This window comes from Zosterops lateralis (assembly GCF_965231275.1).
Source record: "Zosterops lateralis genome assembly, chromosome: 1".
Taxonomy (NCBI): domain Eukaryota; kingdom Metazoa; phylum Chordata; class Aves; order Passeriformes; family Zosteropidae; genus Zosterops; species Zosterops lateralis.
In genome coordinates this window covers 47,993,544-48,009,032 of record NC_139762.1, presented here as the reverse complement: position 1 = coordinate 48,009,032, position 15,489 = coordinate 47,993,544, and the positions used below count along the sequence as shown (strand labels likewise).

General features: G+C 36.1%; 1 protein-coding gene across 1 annotated transcript in view; it reads left to right on the top strand.

The window, feature by feature from the left end:
- DPY19L1 (dpy-19 like C-mannosyltransferase 1) overlaps positions 1–9,690 on the top strand; it is a 44,049-nt gene extending 34,359 nt beyond the window's left edge. The window contains exons 19-23 of the mRNA XM_083882316.1: positions 21–140; positions 4,429–4,603; positions 5,370–5,469; positions 6,922–7,047; positions 8,107–9,690. Coding sequence (XP_083738442.1) covers positions 21–140; positions 4,429–4,603; positions 5,370–5,469; positions 6,922–7,047; positions 8,107–8,263 — 678 coding nt within the window. The 3' untranslated portion in view covers positions 8,264–9,690. The remainder of the gene's footprint in view (positions 1–20; positions 141–4,428; positions 4,604–5,369; positions 5,470–6,921; positions 7,048–8,106) is intronic.
- Positions 9,691–15,489: the final 5,799 nt, after the last annotated feature.

The window sequence follows — 15,489 nt, the reverse complement described above, 5'->3', positions numbered from 1 at the left end:
TTTCTTATTTTTCTTTTCAGCTGGTATTCCATGCGTTGCAGCTGTTGGCATACAGTGTCCTAGCAATTTTAATTATGAGACTAAAACTGTTTTTAACACCACATCTGTGCATTATGGCTTCCTTGGTGTGTTCAAAACAGGTAAGGTCTCCTTTATCCTGTAGATATCTCAGTACTTAGAGTCTTACACAGCTATTTGTCCTAAAGCAGATTTCTCTGTGTGTAATTACTGAATCTGAGGGTACCAGGTAAAAATAAACCAGATTATATTGCCTGTCAGAAAATGGTTCTATTCTCCCTTCTTCCCAAATAAAGCAAAAGGCTTGCTTTATGCAACTTGTCCAACTGCATTATTGTACGAGTTAACATGCTGTGTATTGAGCTTGAGCATGGGGAGACATATCTTAGATTTTACTGTGTTTGCACACCTCTATGCCACTGCAAGTTTTTATTGACTATTAATTTTATCCAGTGTTTGTCTTTGTTTACGCTGTGTTTTCACAGCTCTTCAGAGCTTATTGCCCTGCATATGTTTTGCCAATTAATTCTTTCCAGAAGTTTTGTTTGAAGTCTTGTATATTGAAAACATTTCTGTCTGAAAAATCAAAACTCGTATGCCTAACTGAGTTTTAATCTCTGTACTTTGAAACCATCTATAACATCACACGTTACTAGATTTCCTCCAGATATAAAAAGTCTTAGAACAGGCTTTCCATGTTTCATTATCTGTGTTTTTGAGAAGTGGACATGATTGAATCTCTATTTAAATAGCTGTTTTAGAAGCTTTGAACATGTAGCAAAAGTAGGGTAAGTAGTCTTTGTCTGGAAAGCGAGCAGGGAGGTAGATAGGAAACTGTCTGAACAGCTGAGCCCAGAGAGGGGTGATCAGGGGTGCCAAGTCTGGTTGAAGGCCAGTAACCTGAGGGGCTAATGGGTTCAAGGCTGTTCAGTGTCTTTGTTAGTAGGCTGAATGGTGGGGCAAAGTGTAGCCTCAGCAAGTTTGCTGATGGCACAAAACTGAAAGGAATGGCAGGGTCTTTCATGTGGTGCCCAGTGACAGGATCACAGGTGATGGGCACATGCTGAAATGCAGGCAGTTCCCTCTGAACATGTGGAAGCTTTTTTCACTGTGAGGGTGATAAGCACTGGCACAGGTTGCCCAGGGAGGTGGTGGAATGTCCATCATTGGAGGTATTCAGAAGCTGTCTGGACATGGACCTGGGCACTTGGCTCTGGGTGACCATGCTCAAGCAGCAGGGCTGGATCTTCAGAGGTCCCTGTCACCCTGCACTGCACTGCAATTTTGTAGAAAATGTCTAAAGCAGAATTAGGGTGGTACAGTGAAGGCAGTTCCTGTCTCTGAAACAGCTGGTACCTGTGTGGAGCTACTGGAAGATGGGTGAATGAGACAGATTTATGCAAGGAGGAGAAAGCTATCTCATGTTAAAACATGTTATCTCATGTTTTTATGGAAAACAAATAATTGTTTTCCATAAAACTGAATTGCTTCCTGAGTGATCTTTAGAAAAGGGCAGTTCTTTATAACACTGGACAGGTTATACGGTATCAGTCTGCTTAAATGTGCTCATCCCTTTCTTGATGCCTGGTTTATTTGGCCTAAGTCTGTACAGGTAAAATATAAAATGCTAGCAGATCATCAAAACCTCTTTCTTTAGCCACTTTGTAATTGAGTATTGGGACTTAGGAATTTCTTCTGCATACTGCAATTCTGGAAGATTCACAGGCATTCGGTTTTCCAGCTCTTAGTTGTTCTTGAAAGGCTGGCATCTTTTTAGGTGATCTGGTTGCTTAAGCAATAGCAGTTGCACTGGGTATTTTTCTAAGTGAACTTTCGTATTTCTGAATAATTTGAAATGAAAAAATCTGCTTTTTAAAAGTCAGAAAAACAAAATGAAAAAATGTTTTTTTAACATGCGATTTCTAGATAACAATTACGATTTAAATGAATTCTGTCCAAAGTTGATTTGTTCCTAGTTCTTTTTTTAACTGAGTGTTTCTTGATGGGCTTTCCTGCCCTAGTGGTGGTGGTGGTGGTGGTAGTAGTAGAGTTTTGTAGTGAAGTTCAGAACTGAAAGTATTTATATATTTTGTGCCACTTCCTGCTGAGGAGTATTTTTTTGAGGCTGGAAGATCGGACTGTATGTGCAATATTGATCCAGAATTTTTTGGATGGAGGAAGATGAGAAAGGGAGGATGGGACTTGTGACCAAATGATTGATTACCACTTGGTACACTTTATAATTGGATAAAGTTTTACATGTTTGAATGAAGTATAAGTTAATAAGTGACAATTTGGTTTTACAGATGCAAGAAAAACTTAGGCAAATTTAAGATAGGCAGTTATCTTATTGTAGTTGAGGTCAGCACTATCCTTTATCTAGTAGACCATGAAAGTTTACTTGCAGTATTAATTTTTTTGGAGGCTAAAAATTACTATTTGCACATAGAAAAAAAATTTTTGTGTTGTGTTCTTTCAGCCCATTGCATGAATCCCTGCACTTTCTATTTTTCCATTACCAGCAGCTTGTGGCAGCGGATGGGCTATAAAAATGATAATGTTCTTTTTCTAATAAAGAATATTTTCATTGTCTGGAATGCATTCTGATGAAAAGAAGTGATCTGATGTTGATTTTCACTGAAAAGTAATTCACTTCGTAGTGTATTTTCAATAAAGACTTTTTAATGAAATAAAAATATAAAAAATATAAAGCTGCATCTTTGCAAACTCTCTTCTTCTGTACAACTGCATTTTAAGTATTAGAAACCTGTGATTGGAACCTTGAATTCTCTTAAGTTGAACAAAGAGGAGTAATCAAATTAGGGATCATTTCATTTTTGTCATTTAGTTTACTGTTTTTGCTTCAAGTTAGACTCATTTGCTGTTGTTTCTGTTCGGATTTTGACCATTTGCATCCTCTTTCTTTTCCTATTGTCCTAGTGAAAATTTTGAAAACAAAATAAAATAGCTGGAGTAAGACTTAAAGTATGCATTTGGAAAAAAACAAAACAACAACCAAAAATATTGAATTGATATAAAAAACCACATAAGGAACAGCAGACAATTAGAGAAATGCTTCTTTTGCAGTGCATATATATTCAACCATTCTAGGCTACTTAAGTAAACAAAATAGTGCTAAATTCAGAGACTTTGAACATGAATGAGGTTTTCTAAAAGCGTGACAGTAATGTAATTTTCTTTGATTTTAAAAGCTGCAGAACTGTCAAAGTTCTGACATGTCAATAAAGTGACATTTTTGAAACTGTTGGTAAAAAAGGAGGTTTGCTCATGTAGAGCAGCCTACAGATTAATTAATTTCTCTTCATCCTTCCAGAACCACACGTGGTCAGGCCTGTTTGGGATATTAACTTTCCCTCGATAGTGTTGCTGTTGTTCTCAGAGTGTTTAGTGAGTCTTGAGAGGGATGAGAGTAGAGTACACTGTATTTTTGGAGAGGTGGCTGGAGAATTTTAATAATCTGAGGTAGTTTGTAGTTAGTTCATAAGAAAGATAACATGCACTACCTAATTGGTGTAATCAGCCTAGTGGGAGCTTTGACTGAGAGGCTTGATTTTATTGTTTCATGCTTTAATTAAAAAAAATAGGTAATGGTACTACAAACTATTTATTTAGTGCAGATTTGATATTTTTGAAGTGTGAAGCCTTCTAATTAAAAATACCTTGGGAAAAAAATGTAACTTAGACTTTCTTATTTAAATTTTAGTTCAGATATAGATGAGATAAAATGTTCCTGCTCAAACTAAGCTTCAACACAGCAAATTTAGTACTACTTTTTTACCTGCCCATTTTCATGTATATATGAATATTTGCTTAGAACCTCCAGAAAATTGTCTTTAGGAAACAAGGCAAGTGCCAGTTCAAGAAAGAAAAGAGTAGGATATAAAGCAGCATTAAACTTACTGTCCTCAAAGTCTGTTTTTCTAATATGTTTCAGAAGTTTGCAGTACAATCTCTTATTCTGTATACTACAGAAAAAACTTCTAGATGTAAATAGGAGATAAAATACTGTAAAAGTCCAGCTACCTTTATTGAATCATCTTTTTTTGCAGATTTTGACATTTGAGCTACAACTCTAAAAGTTCACATTAATGTGAATTTTTTAGTTATTTTTATTTATTTAGAATTGCAGATGTAATGTGAAATATTTGTTAAACTTGAATAATACTTAGGAATTATATTCTGAAATATAATATGTATTGTATATAATATTGTATTCTGAACTGTTTTGTAATACTATGAATTATAATCTGAAGTTTAGTGGAGAAGAAATAGCAGAGATTTTTTCATAGTGCAATATGTTAGGTTCCTTATAGAGAAATGAAAGTGAGTTGTTCTGCATGTAACAATACAGAATTGTTGTCTAGGAATTAATTGATTCTTGCATTTCAGTTGTTTGGATGGCTCTCCTATAAAATCCAGCCCAAAACGTTGGTCTTTGCTATTTTAGCATTGATGACAATAGAGGGATCTGCAAATCTTCGAACTCAGTGGAACATCATGGGAGAATTTAGCAATTTGCCACAGGAAGAACTTTTAGAGTGGATAAAAGTCAATACCAGACAAGGTAAACTATTTAATAATGTGGGATGTCCCCATTTATTGTGCAGTCAAACCACAAAATCTATCACAAATGACTGCAGAGGTGTTGCTACTATCTGTGGCTCTGGCATGTCTATTTGTCCACATAAAAGCTATGTCCAGTAAAAAGAAGCACCAAAACCTGGCTTTCTTAGACTCCAGGCTACTGATCTGGAGATTCTAACCACTGGTGGAGTACTTTCAACAAAAGCGTCTTTGCCAAGTCCAATTGAAATAGGTTTTTACTTAAATGACCTTGGTCCTGTTTCTGGGTCCGTGGTGGCCATTTTGCAAAAAGAGAATTGAAAATGCCTCTGTGTGTTGTTGCTGCAGCCTTCCTTTTCCTAAAATGTGTCAGAAAACTGGTTGGAAACAATGTAGTTGCCTTTTTAGAAGGAAAATATGTTAAAGTCACAGTGGGCTGAGATTTTATTGCCCATTTAACACTGGTAAAAGAAATGACAAATGAAAGTGTGTTGTTATAACAAGTATGTTATTCTACCAATTCAAGAAAAATAAGATGCATTAAATCTCCATTCTTAGATGCTTAGTTATCTAACGGGTTGTATTCAAGGTTTAAAAAAAAAACAAACTGAAACACTGATTTCCTGTTGATGTCACATATGGCCTTTTAAAAAGGAGTACCCTACTCTCTTCATGGTTTTTCTACAGGATTACTGTTCAGGTATTTGAATTGCTTCTCTAACTGTTTGATTCCTTGTTTCAAAAATGCCTTTGATTGTGTATTTCAGATGCAGTTTTTGCAGGAGCAATGCCTACAATGGCAAGTGTTAAATTGTCTACGCTTCGTCCTATTGTAAATCATCCTCACTATGAAGATGCAGGATTAAGGTAAATCTTGGTAAATTCTGCAGTTGAGGTTTTATTTGCATCTGCTATTGATTCTCGTAATGTTTGTAATACACAGTAGGAATGGCATCATGTTATATTGTAAAATTTGTTAAAACCTCATAGAATTGGATTTGTTATTTCAGTCAGATTGAAAACACATGCTTTATTTCTTGAGAATTTGTGTTCATCAGAAAGAATCTACTGTAGGGACAGATAGGCCTTCAGATTTACATACAAGAAAATCAGAATTAAGTTAAGGAATTGGATTCATCTGTACAATTATATCCTTTCTTCATTCGATTTACTCCTGACATTGTAGACAGATACGATTTTTTTCCAGGATAGCCAGGGTATTTATTTCTATTAGCTTTCTGTGATTGGCTGTCATTTTTTGTGATAATTGGTTAATATTAAAGCTGAAATTTTGTGATGGAGTTACTAAGGTTTGTACTCTTGTTGTTTTCAAAATCAGGATATTTGCCTAAATTGAAATTGATTTATCTGAAAAGGTCATGAATCTCTTTTACTAAATTTAGCGAAGCATTTATTTGTTAATTTTGTGGAACTGCCAAAAAGAAATCCAACACAACAAGAGAGCAGCAAGATAGAGAAGGATAAAAGAGAAAGGGCAAGGTTTCATTTTATATGCCTTATGTCCTTAGTTCTCTGCCTGGCATTATCTGGCTTTAACTTTTGCTCAGCCCTGAATTGGTCAGACAGTGGGACTTGGATAATCACTGTAGGTCCCTTGACTGAAATGTACTGTCCTAGTTACAAAATCACAGGACAGGTCACGTTTGGGAAAAATAAGGTACAGACAATACCTGTATTAAGTATCAGAAAACGAATGGGCTTTAACAGCATCATGCTTTTCACATTTAGAGGAGGATGATACTGGATGTGGTATGGACTGGCCTAGTTTGGAGGGACCTGAAAGGTCATCTAGTTCTGAAACAGGATTATGGTGTCCAAGGGCTGATTTTGCTTGATCACTGTAGGCAGACACTGGGTCTTGTGCTCTGCATTTCAAAATGTCCCAGCAAGGGCAGTTTGACCACAGTGACACACAGTGACAGGGATCTTTTGTGGAGAGACTTGGCAGATTCCTCCTGATCATCCCAGCCTGAGCAAGGTCATTTCTAGTCTTGAGTAGTGAATGCATTGCTTTGATCTTTACACTTTCAGTTTGCAGTAACCAGGGATCTTGTTATAAAGTTGTCTCCCGCTGCAGAAAAACTGTAGGGCTGTATAACTTGTTCTTGGAATCATTATATTTGTGAAGACATAATCATATTTAAGCAAATGGCACTATTAATGTAATTTTTGCTTTAGCATAAAGCAATAAAATTGTGACTAATTGTGAAATAAAAAAAGCCTTCCTCTCCAGTCTAAGGTTAAAGCTTATATTTTCATTCTCTATTGCAGTTAACCCTTAGATTTTTCTTTTTGAAGGGCCAGAACTAAAGTAGTGTATTCCATGTACAGTCGAAAACCTGCAAGTCAAGTAAAAAGAGATTTGATAAAACTAGGAGTGAATTACTACATCCTTGAAGAGTCATTGTGTGTAAGCAGAAAAAAGTAAGTAATCTTTTTCTCACAAGAATAATACACCCCTCAAATATGTAGTCTAAGATTCATATCAAGTTTTGGAATGTTGATTTGTGCTTTCTTTATTAAAAGTTTCCAAAAAACTTTTTTGTCCAGCATCTGTAGATAGTAATTTGTATAATTGACTTTACCCTCATTAGCAACCCTGTGTTCTTTATATGAACCTGGAAAGCTGTGTTGCATGGGTTTTTAAACTTCACTGGAAAACGCTGAAGGAAAGAAGTCATTGCCAAGGAATGAAGTAATTATTCTCTAATGGCAAGAACAGATGTGTGTGTATAATGGAAGCCTAGTATGAGTAAAAGGTGCAGAGTAAAGGATTGTTGGAGCACCAAAATGTTATGACCACTAATAGTCACTAAAAATTTTGTCACATTTAAGATGTTCTTCAGAGAGCACTATGCTTTTTCTTCCCCCTCCTCCCCCCTTGGTTTCTCTTTCTGTCCTCCAGAACAAATTTTATTTTATTTTATTTTATTTTATTTTATTTTATTTTATTTTATTTTATTATTAAATGTATCTTTCAGATTTTTTACTATTATCTTCAATAAAATTAAAAAAATCTCAGTTATAATAAACTTTGAAAGGCAGCTGTACAGGGAATTGATGTTGGCTATGACCTTTTATAAAAAGCACGGAATTTCTACTTTTTTAAGGTGTTTCAATTCCTGAATTTTCTTTAGAAATGTTAGCAATATGTATACCACCCTCCATTTTATAGGAAGATTGAAGGGTCCTTGGTAATGTATAATGTGTTGCATAATTTGCATTGTTTTATGTGCTTCCTCCTCCAAATGAACTCTTCATTAATTATGTAACCACAAAAGCCAGATGCATTTTACACATTCTCAATACTATTTCTAAATTACTACTATATTTATTGATTTTGTAATCGGATCATTTTGCTATTATAAAGACAAAGTTAAAATACAGATGGCACAATCAAGTATTCATGGGGCACTATAAAGCAAGCTTCATGGGGGTTTTATGGCATTTCTTCATTTCTCTTTTCGTATTCCTGTTTTTTAGGCCTGGCTGCAGTATGCCTGAAATTTGGGATGTCGAAGATCCTGCTAATAGAGGAAAAATTCCTTTATGTACCCTTATGAGCAAGGATTCCAGGCCATATTTCATCACAGTATTTGAAAATAGCAATTACAGAGTCTTGAAGATTCCAAAGGAATAACATTTCAATGCAATGAAGCATCAGTCTTTCAAATCTTTAAACTAGTAACTGTAAGAATTCTAAGTCAGAAATACCTTTTTTACTAGACTTAAAATGGAAAAATGTGTATTTTATTTTTTACCATTTTAAGTGAATTCTGATTATAGAAATATCTTAAACCTAACAGTTTGGATTTCTATTTCAGGGTCAGTCCCTTGAGATTTGCTATGCAAATGATTATATGTTTGCACATTTTATTTAACACTGATCCAAAAAGAGCTAAAAGTAGCTATGGAAAAGTTTGTAGGTGGACTTTGAAACTTCATTTTTTTGGTGCATGTTATTGGAATCCTATTGATATTAAAAAAAGAAGACTAATAAGGATTATATTTGCAGTAAGCAATAGTTTAGCTTCTCAGTGTCCAAGGGGTTTTAAGCATTCTTATGCATTCAGAATAAGCTGGCATAATATACATGAAATTTTTAAGGGAAAATGCTTTATTCAGGAAAAATCTGTCATAGCCTTAGAAAGATACTAAAATAAATCCTTCACTGCCTTAACTAGACCTTCAGCGCCTAACTTGATAAGAAATTACTTTCAAAATTTAATGCCCTTTTTCCTTTCCCCATATATTAGATCCTGCCTGGACTTTTTCATGAACATTAAAGAAAAATGAAATTTATCCCAGTTGTGCTATGGGTGTAGTCAGTTGTGTGGGTATAATTGTTCCAGCATTATTAGGCTGGTTCTGCTGTTTTTCTGTCATCTTGATGTCACACCAGTATTATAATTAGATAATAGAGAACTCACTTTCTGAGATACCCAGCGTGAGGACACCCTTTAGTCGTTTAACTGACTTGGTAGAGTTTTTGTATGTTTATTGCCATTGGGAGCTGTCACAGTAATTGTGATTCTACAGCATCATAAGGCTTCTAAGGTCTGATGTTTCGCCGTGTTATCATTCATGGTTTGGATTTGTTTCAACTCAGTTTTTTTGTTCACATCAGTCAATTGCTATGACTGGTCTTTTTATCCCTAATAGCATCTGGTGATCCTGGATGTTGTTGGGACAGCATCCATCACGCCTGTAACAGTGTCAGTTAAATGGGAACCTGTGATAAAGTAGTAGTATGACAACTGATCAGTATTCTAAAACGTCTTATTTTTTTATAATCTGTTTTATTGAGAGGGTGAGGGAGAATGGCTGAAAATGCATTAGCTTTTTAACTTTTACAGAATAGATTTTGGAAAAATTTCTATAAGGAAACTCACAAAAAAAGGGCTTTTGGGAAGTCACTTTTTAAAATGTTAATTGAATTCAAGGAAGCAGGAAAAAAGTCTTTATATAAACATTGTGACTAGTGTTTCGGCACAAAAAGGTACTGTATTTTTATGAAGTTTATGCCAACTGTTGACATGTACTTACGTGGTTAAATAAAAAAGAGAAAGATGGAAATTGTTCTCATGTTTCTGGTAGGTGTTACGCTTCTCTTATGTCTGTTAAACTGGAGTTTAACACAGCTACCGCAGCAGATACGATTGAAGCTGAACTTTCAACTAAAGAAATGCACAGAAGGGCTGCAGATGATTAAACCAAACTCACACACCTCTTTCTGGCTTCCTTTTTATTCAAAATATCAGTGCAGGAATATGTGAAAAGACTGGTGGAATGAAGAAACATTTGAAGGTTAAGGTTCAAAGATGTACTTTAGTAAAAATGTTCATCATTTGTTAAGGAGGTGACTGTTACTCAGTACATGGCCAGACACTGCAAATTTTCATCTCCAGGGCTATTATGCTCTCCCTCTCTTTGAACTGCTCTGAAACACAAAGAATTATTTTCATCTTTTTGATATTAATGTGATAAAATTTAGTAATGAAAAAATATGGAGTAAAAAATGCAGTATATGGTTGTGAGGAAGAAATGGGAATTCTTGAATCGGGTGTCTTATGTTATGAATTTCTTGTCATCTCAGTAATTTGCTCTCAGTTTGAATGGAAAGAATTTTTGTTTAAATAACACAACATTTAACACATGGGAGCACCATGTTAACACTATACTTATCACTGCAACCTCAACCAGAAAACACAAGTTGGAGACTTCTTAGCTCTTATTAAAGTTGCTTCTGTCTTTGCAAGATCCTAATCGATAAATGTGTAACACAAGTCAGTTCAGCGTTAAATACATGCAGACCTTGAAGTAATTTAGGCACAAGACTGGAATACTTCCATACTTGAAGATGGTTTCCATGAAATTTTAGTAATATTGGATCATTGTGCTGATTTTGGCCATGGGCTGTGATTTGGCAGAGCCAAGGTGTACTGCTACACTGGCTGACAAGTTGGGGGTGCGTGGGACATTGGGAGGAGACACAGATAGGATAGGTGACCCAAACTGACCAAAAGGACATTCCAGACTTTGGCATCATGCTCAGTGTATAACAAAGTGGGGACAGAGAGGAGAAAGGGATGGATGTTTGGAGTGATGGTATTTGTATTCCCAAGTCACTGCTGTGTGTGGTGGGGCCCTGCTCTCCCAGAAATGACTAAACACCTGCCTGCCTGTGGGAAGCACTAAATTAATTCTTTGTTTTTTGCTTGTATGTGCAGCTTTTGCTTTCTCTCTTAAACTGTCTGTGTCTCAACCCATGAGTTTTCTGGCTTCTGCTCTCCTGATTGTCTCCCTGATCCTGCTGGTGGAGGAGTGAGCAAGTGCCTGTGTGGGCCTTGGCTGCTTGCTTAGGTTAAACTGTGACAATCTGCCTGATTTGTCTAGGAATCTGAAGTATTGCTTGCTTTGCACTAAATTTCTTCAGTACGGTTACAATTTGGTATCAAACTTCTGACAATTATGCAAGCTTAATATTCAGTATGGAATCCAAATGAAGTACCTTTGTTAAATGAAAGTGCTAAATCCTATTCAGTACTGTCCTGCACTTCATTCTATTCATATGCCATTAAAAAAATATTCTTGCCTGTTCAGTTGAAACAGTGAACTTGAATCAATCTCTTGAGTTTTTATGATCAAAACATGGAGTTCGAAAACACAGGACTCACTCTAAGTGAAGAAACCTTTAGAAAAGCAGGTATGTAAGGAAGCGTATAAACACAGGGTTGTCAGAAATCAGCATTGCTTTTCTGCATGGTATGCAGAAGTTCTAAATATGAGAGCTGGTTGGCTGTGCAGAATTTGCTTGGGCAGCAAAATCTCTCAGTGCTATAATAAGTTCTCAGCTGTAGCTGTACAATATAAGCACTTTTATTTCAGTACAAAGTCAAAGTCGAGTGTTTCGATGAACTGTTTGTAGTGGAGCTTTAAGCTGACCTTTTAGGTTGGAACAGAGTAATAGGAGGATTTACAGGGTAAGGCAGAATCTCCTCAGTAAGCTGGCTTGTTTCTGATCTCATGCTGTAATTCTCCATTAGTGATGTAATTCATATGATGTCTGAAAGCATCAGTTGTTTGAGCAGGTTCATCATGTAATAGTTCAACAACTTTATTACTTCCTGTTACAGCATATATAGAACACTTATTACCAATAGATCATGAGATATGAATAGAAAACACAGAGTGAATGAATAATATTGATTTCATATCTGGCTGAGGACTCAGGGAGGATCCCTGTGGCCAGTCTTCCACCCTGTCAAGGTAATTAATGTTTAAATTGTGTCTTGAGTACAAGCAGCATTTGTTTTGCCCATTTGGTAGGAACGATGAGATTCAGTTTTTAGCCTGAAATATGAAAACACTGACTGGATCACATTTAAAGGTGATACTGAGCCTGCAACAGGAAAACTTCTTTCCTATAAACGTTTACCTGAAAAGAGACAAATCACTCTGGTTCATTCTTTAGGCTTGACCAAGCTTATTTTTAAAGCCAGTGCACCAAATTCTTAATTCCATTACTAATAATTCCTGTGTTCGAGCACCTGAACAGTATCATCTTCGTGTTACTGAGCAACGGGTTACTCAGCTTCTCTGACTACAAGTCCCTGGAGTGTCTTGAGATGCTGTTAGCAAACATTATTTGCAGGCAGTTAGTGTTTTGGTGTAGGTATCTCTGCCTGAGCTATGCAAAAAAAAAAAAAAAAAAAAAATCCTAGCCTCTTCTGAAGTATTGGCCTTTATAGTTCAACTATTTCTGAAAATCCTGCTTTTTTCTTGGCTTAAGCAAGGTAGCAAAGCCTTAAAATAGCCCAGAGTAGGATGCCTCCTATTTTTTTTTCCTAAGTTAGCTTTATGATCGTGTATGAATTGCTGTCTTGCTTTTATTTGGAATTTAAAATGTAATGCATCTATAGTTGCAGAAGTTTATCTTCCACTGCTTATTTAAAAAAATTCTTGAAAAAGCTAGAGTTAGAATCAAGCTTAGTAAATGCATTGAGTAGAAATTTTTACATTCCTGGAGTATTTCAAAGGCCATTCAACTCAAAACACAAGTTGTATAAAAGCACAAGATGTTGTTGTTTTCTTTAACCTTAATTTTCTTTGTTCTGGATCCTTGCTGAATTTAGCTGCAGTTGTGCTACTGGCTGTTGCATAAAGAATCCTTGATTTGATACACTTTGGCTATTTTTGTGTTACTACATAATTTAATCATAAAATGGTTTGGGTTGGAATGGTCCTTAAAGATCATCCTGTTCCAACCCCCTGCCTTGAGCAGGGATACCTCCCACTAGTCCAGGTTGCTATCCAGCCTGACCTTGAAAAATAAAAGGAACAATTATTATGAGAAAGAATAAACAGTAACAAGATGATCAAAAGAAGTTGAATTCCACAACTAATTTATTCAGAAATTTAATTTTAGAATTTACTACCTTCAATGCTTAAAACCAATGAACCTTTACTTAGAAAGTTGTACTTACAGAATCTGTAACTAGTTTTTAAGCTAATGAGGTTTTGGCTATTCACTTGAAGAACTACAGGTTTGTTTCATCCATTAAGTTTTGCCTGAAATAAAAAGATATTATAAAAAAGCTGTTGGATTAGGAGCTTGTGACATGTATTGTCTTATTCCCTTCCTTTGAACATTTGATGTGCAACTGAATTCCTATTTGAATTTAGAAAGAAACCTGTCAGCACTGATGGCTTGTTTTGTAAGGTTGTCCTTAGACATAAGGAAGTAGTGAAGCAATAAAGTTCCAATTGAAATAAATTGTAAAGCATAAATATTTCCAATGTCGAGGGGCAGCCGGACTGTCGAAAGAAAACGTGGGTTTCAATATAGTCAGGCTTCATTTGGAACGTCTCTTTCTGGTTTTTCGTTGGTTTTTTTTGTTGTTGTTTTTGGTTTTTTTTTTTTTTTTTTTTTTTTTTTTTCCTGCATTCCATTTTGTTTTACTCTGCTTCTTTTCAGTGCTGGGAAATGGGATAAAATTGAACAGAATAGACGAGAAAAATTGTGTAGCTGAAACTGAGATGATATTTGTGTCTTCCAAAAGTGACCTGGTTTTAGTAAATCTTGTCAAAATACTTGACTTATGCCAATGATCAGAGCATGTGGTTTTCTGTGTGGTCTTGAACTGGTGAGTTAGTAGGAGCTGGATTTGTTCTTAGGGAGGACTACATTGCTCCTACCCTAAGCAGCACATCCAGACATAGGCTTTACTGAAGAACTACTTCAGGCTGCTGGAAATCTGCATGATATCTTTTTTTAGGCCATAGTGGCTAGTGGTTTGACCAAGTTTCTTGAGGATTTTGATTTCATCTTGAGAGCACTTCAGACAAATGTTATATACTGTGTGAGGTACAGTCCTTTGAAAGAGTATAACTTTGTCTGACTTATGAATGTGACTGAGTCAATGTACAGAGGAGGCACTCTGGACAAAATGAGGGATTGTTGGGATTCTTAATCACTGGGAACATAATGAACAAAGCTTAGTACACAAGAGGTGGAGGAATGGCTTTTCTAAAGTTGTGAATTATTTTGTGTGCCTTCATTCTAGGGTGCGCAGTCCTGGCCCAACTTCCAGAAAAAGAAGTATTGGTCAAGTCAGTCACTCAGAACTGGCTATTGAAACTGAAACTTTCACCCTGACAGGAAGGGAGAGAAACTGATATCCTACAAGTAGCTTACTCCAGGCTATGTGTATAATAGTTGTTATAAAGAGTAGTAATAGCAATATCAACAGTAAATCTTGAAAGCATTTCAAGATAGAAATAAAATTTTATTTTAAAAAGATTTCCTGATCCTCAATGATCATTGCTTCAAGCTGCCCTTTTGCCTTGGATGTAGGACTAGAGTTTGTGCCTTGCTTTTTTGCTGCCAGATGATGAATAACACAGTCCTTCCACTCTGAGCCTCCCTTTTATGGTCTCTTTCCAAGACTGACGTTAAAGCACATTAAGACAAGTCACTGACAGAAGCAACAGGAGGGTCTTGCTCTGCTGTGCTGAGCAGTTCAGTTGGAAAGCTTTTGTGAAGAACTGTGCTTTATGAACATGTGACCTATGCAATGCGCACTCCTGTTGCCAGAGTTTTTGAAACAGGAGGGGACATGTCCAGTGTGTTTAAAACCACAGAATTGGAGTGGTGTGTGATTGGTGATGTCATTTCATAGCACTATTGCTTACCAGCTTAACTGCTTGGGTTATCTTTGTACAGGTGTGTTTTCTGAATTGTTTCAAATCATGTAGATGCTCTTAGCACATGGTTGCTTGTCACCTTTGCTGTCAGTGAGATGAGGCACAGGACCTCTGTTCCCTATTGCCTCACACTGTGCCTTCCCCTTCCTCCTCAACCTTTTTTCATCCCCTTATTACGACTGCACTTCACCTAATGCATTTGTGTTAAAAGTAATATTCCATTCTGTGACTAAAGGAATTTAAATGCTGTCTCTGCAGAGCAGGCAACTACAAATGGAGAGTTAGTTACCTGTTCTGTGCTCCCCTATTTTAATTCCACAAATAAGTAACACTGATGAACCTTTTCATGTTGCTACTGCTCTGTAAATGCCTAGAGTTCCTCATGGAACTTTTTTCTGCAAATTTGTGACAGGAAATTACAGAAAATACACAGGAAAATTTTACTCTGCTTTTCATAAATGAGGACAATTTCCTCTGATAAAGTGGCCAAAATGTCGGAAGATATTCTCTGACGGTGCACTGATCTGTTTTGGTGGGTCAGATTAGATTTGTTAAGAACCAAGGATGAAAGAAGCACACAATTTTGAAATAGAATTGAGGGTGAACAGTACAGACACATTTAATCAGTTTCTGGTCTCCTTATAGGCATTCATACTTTCT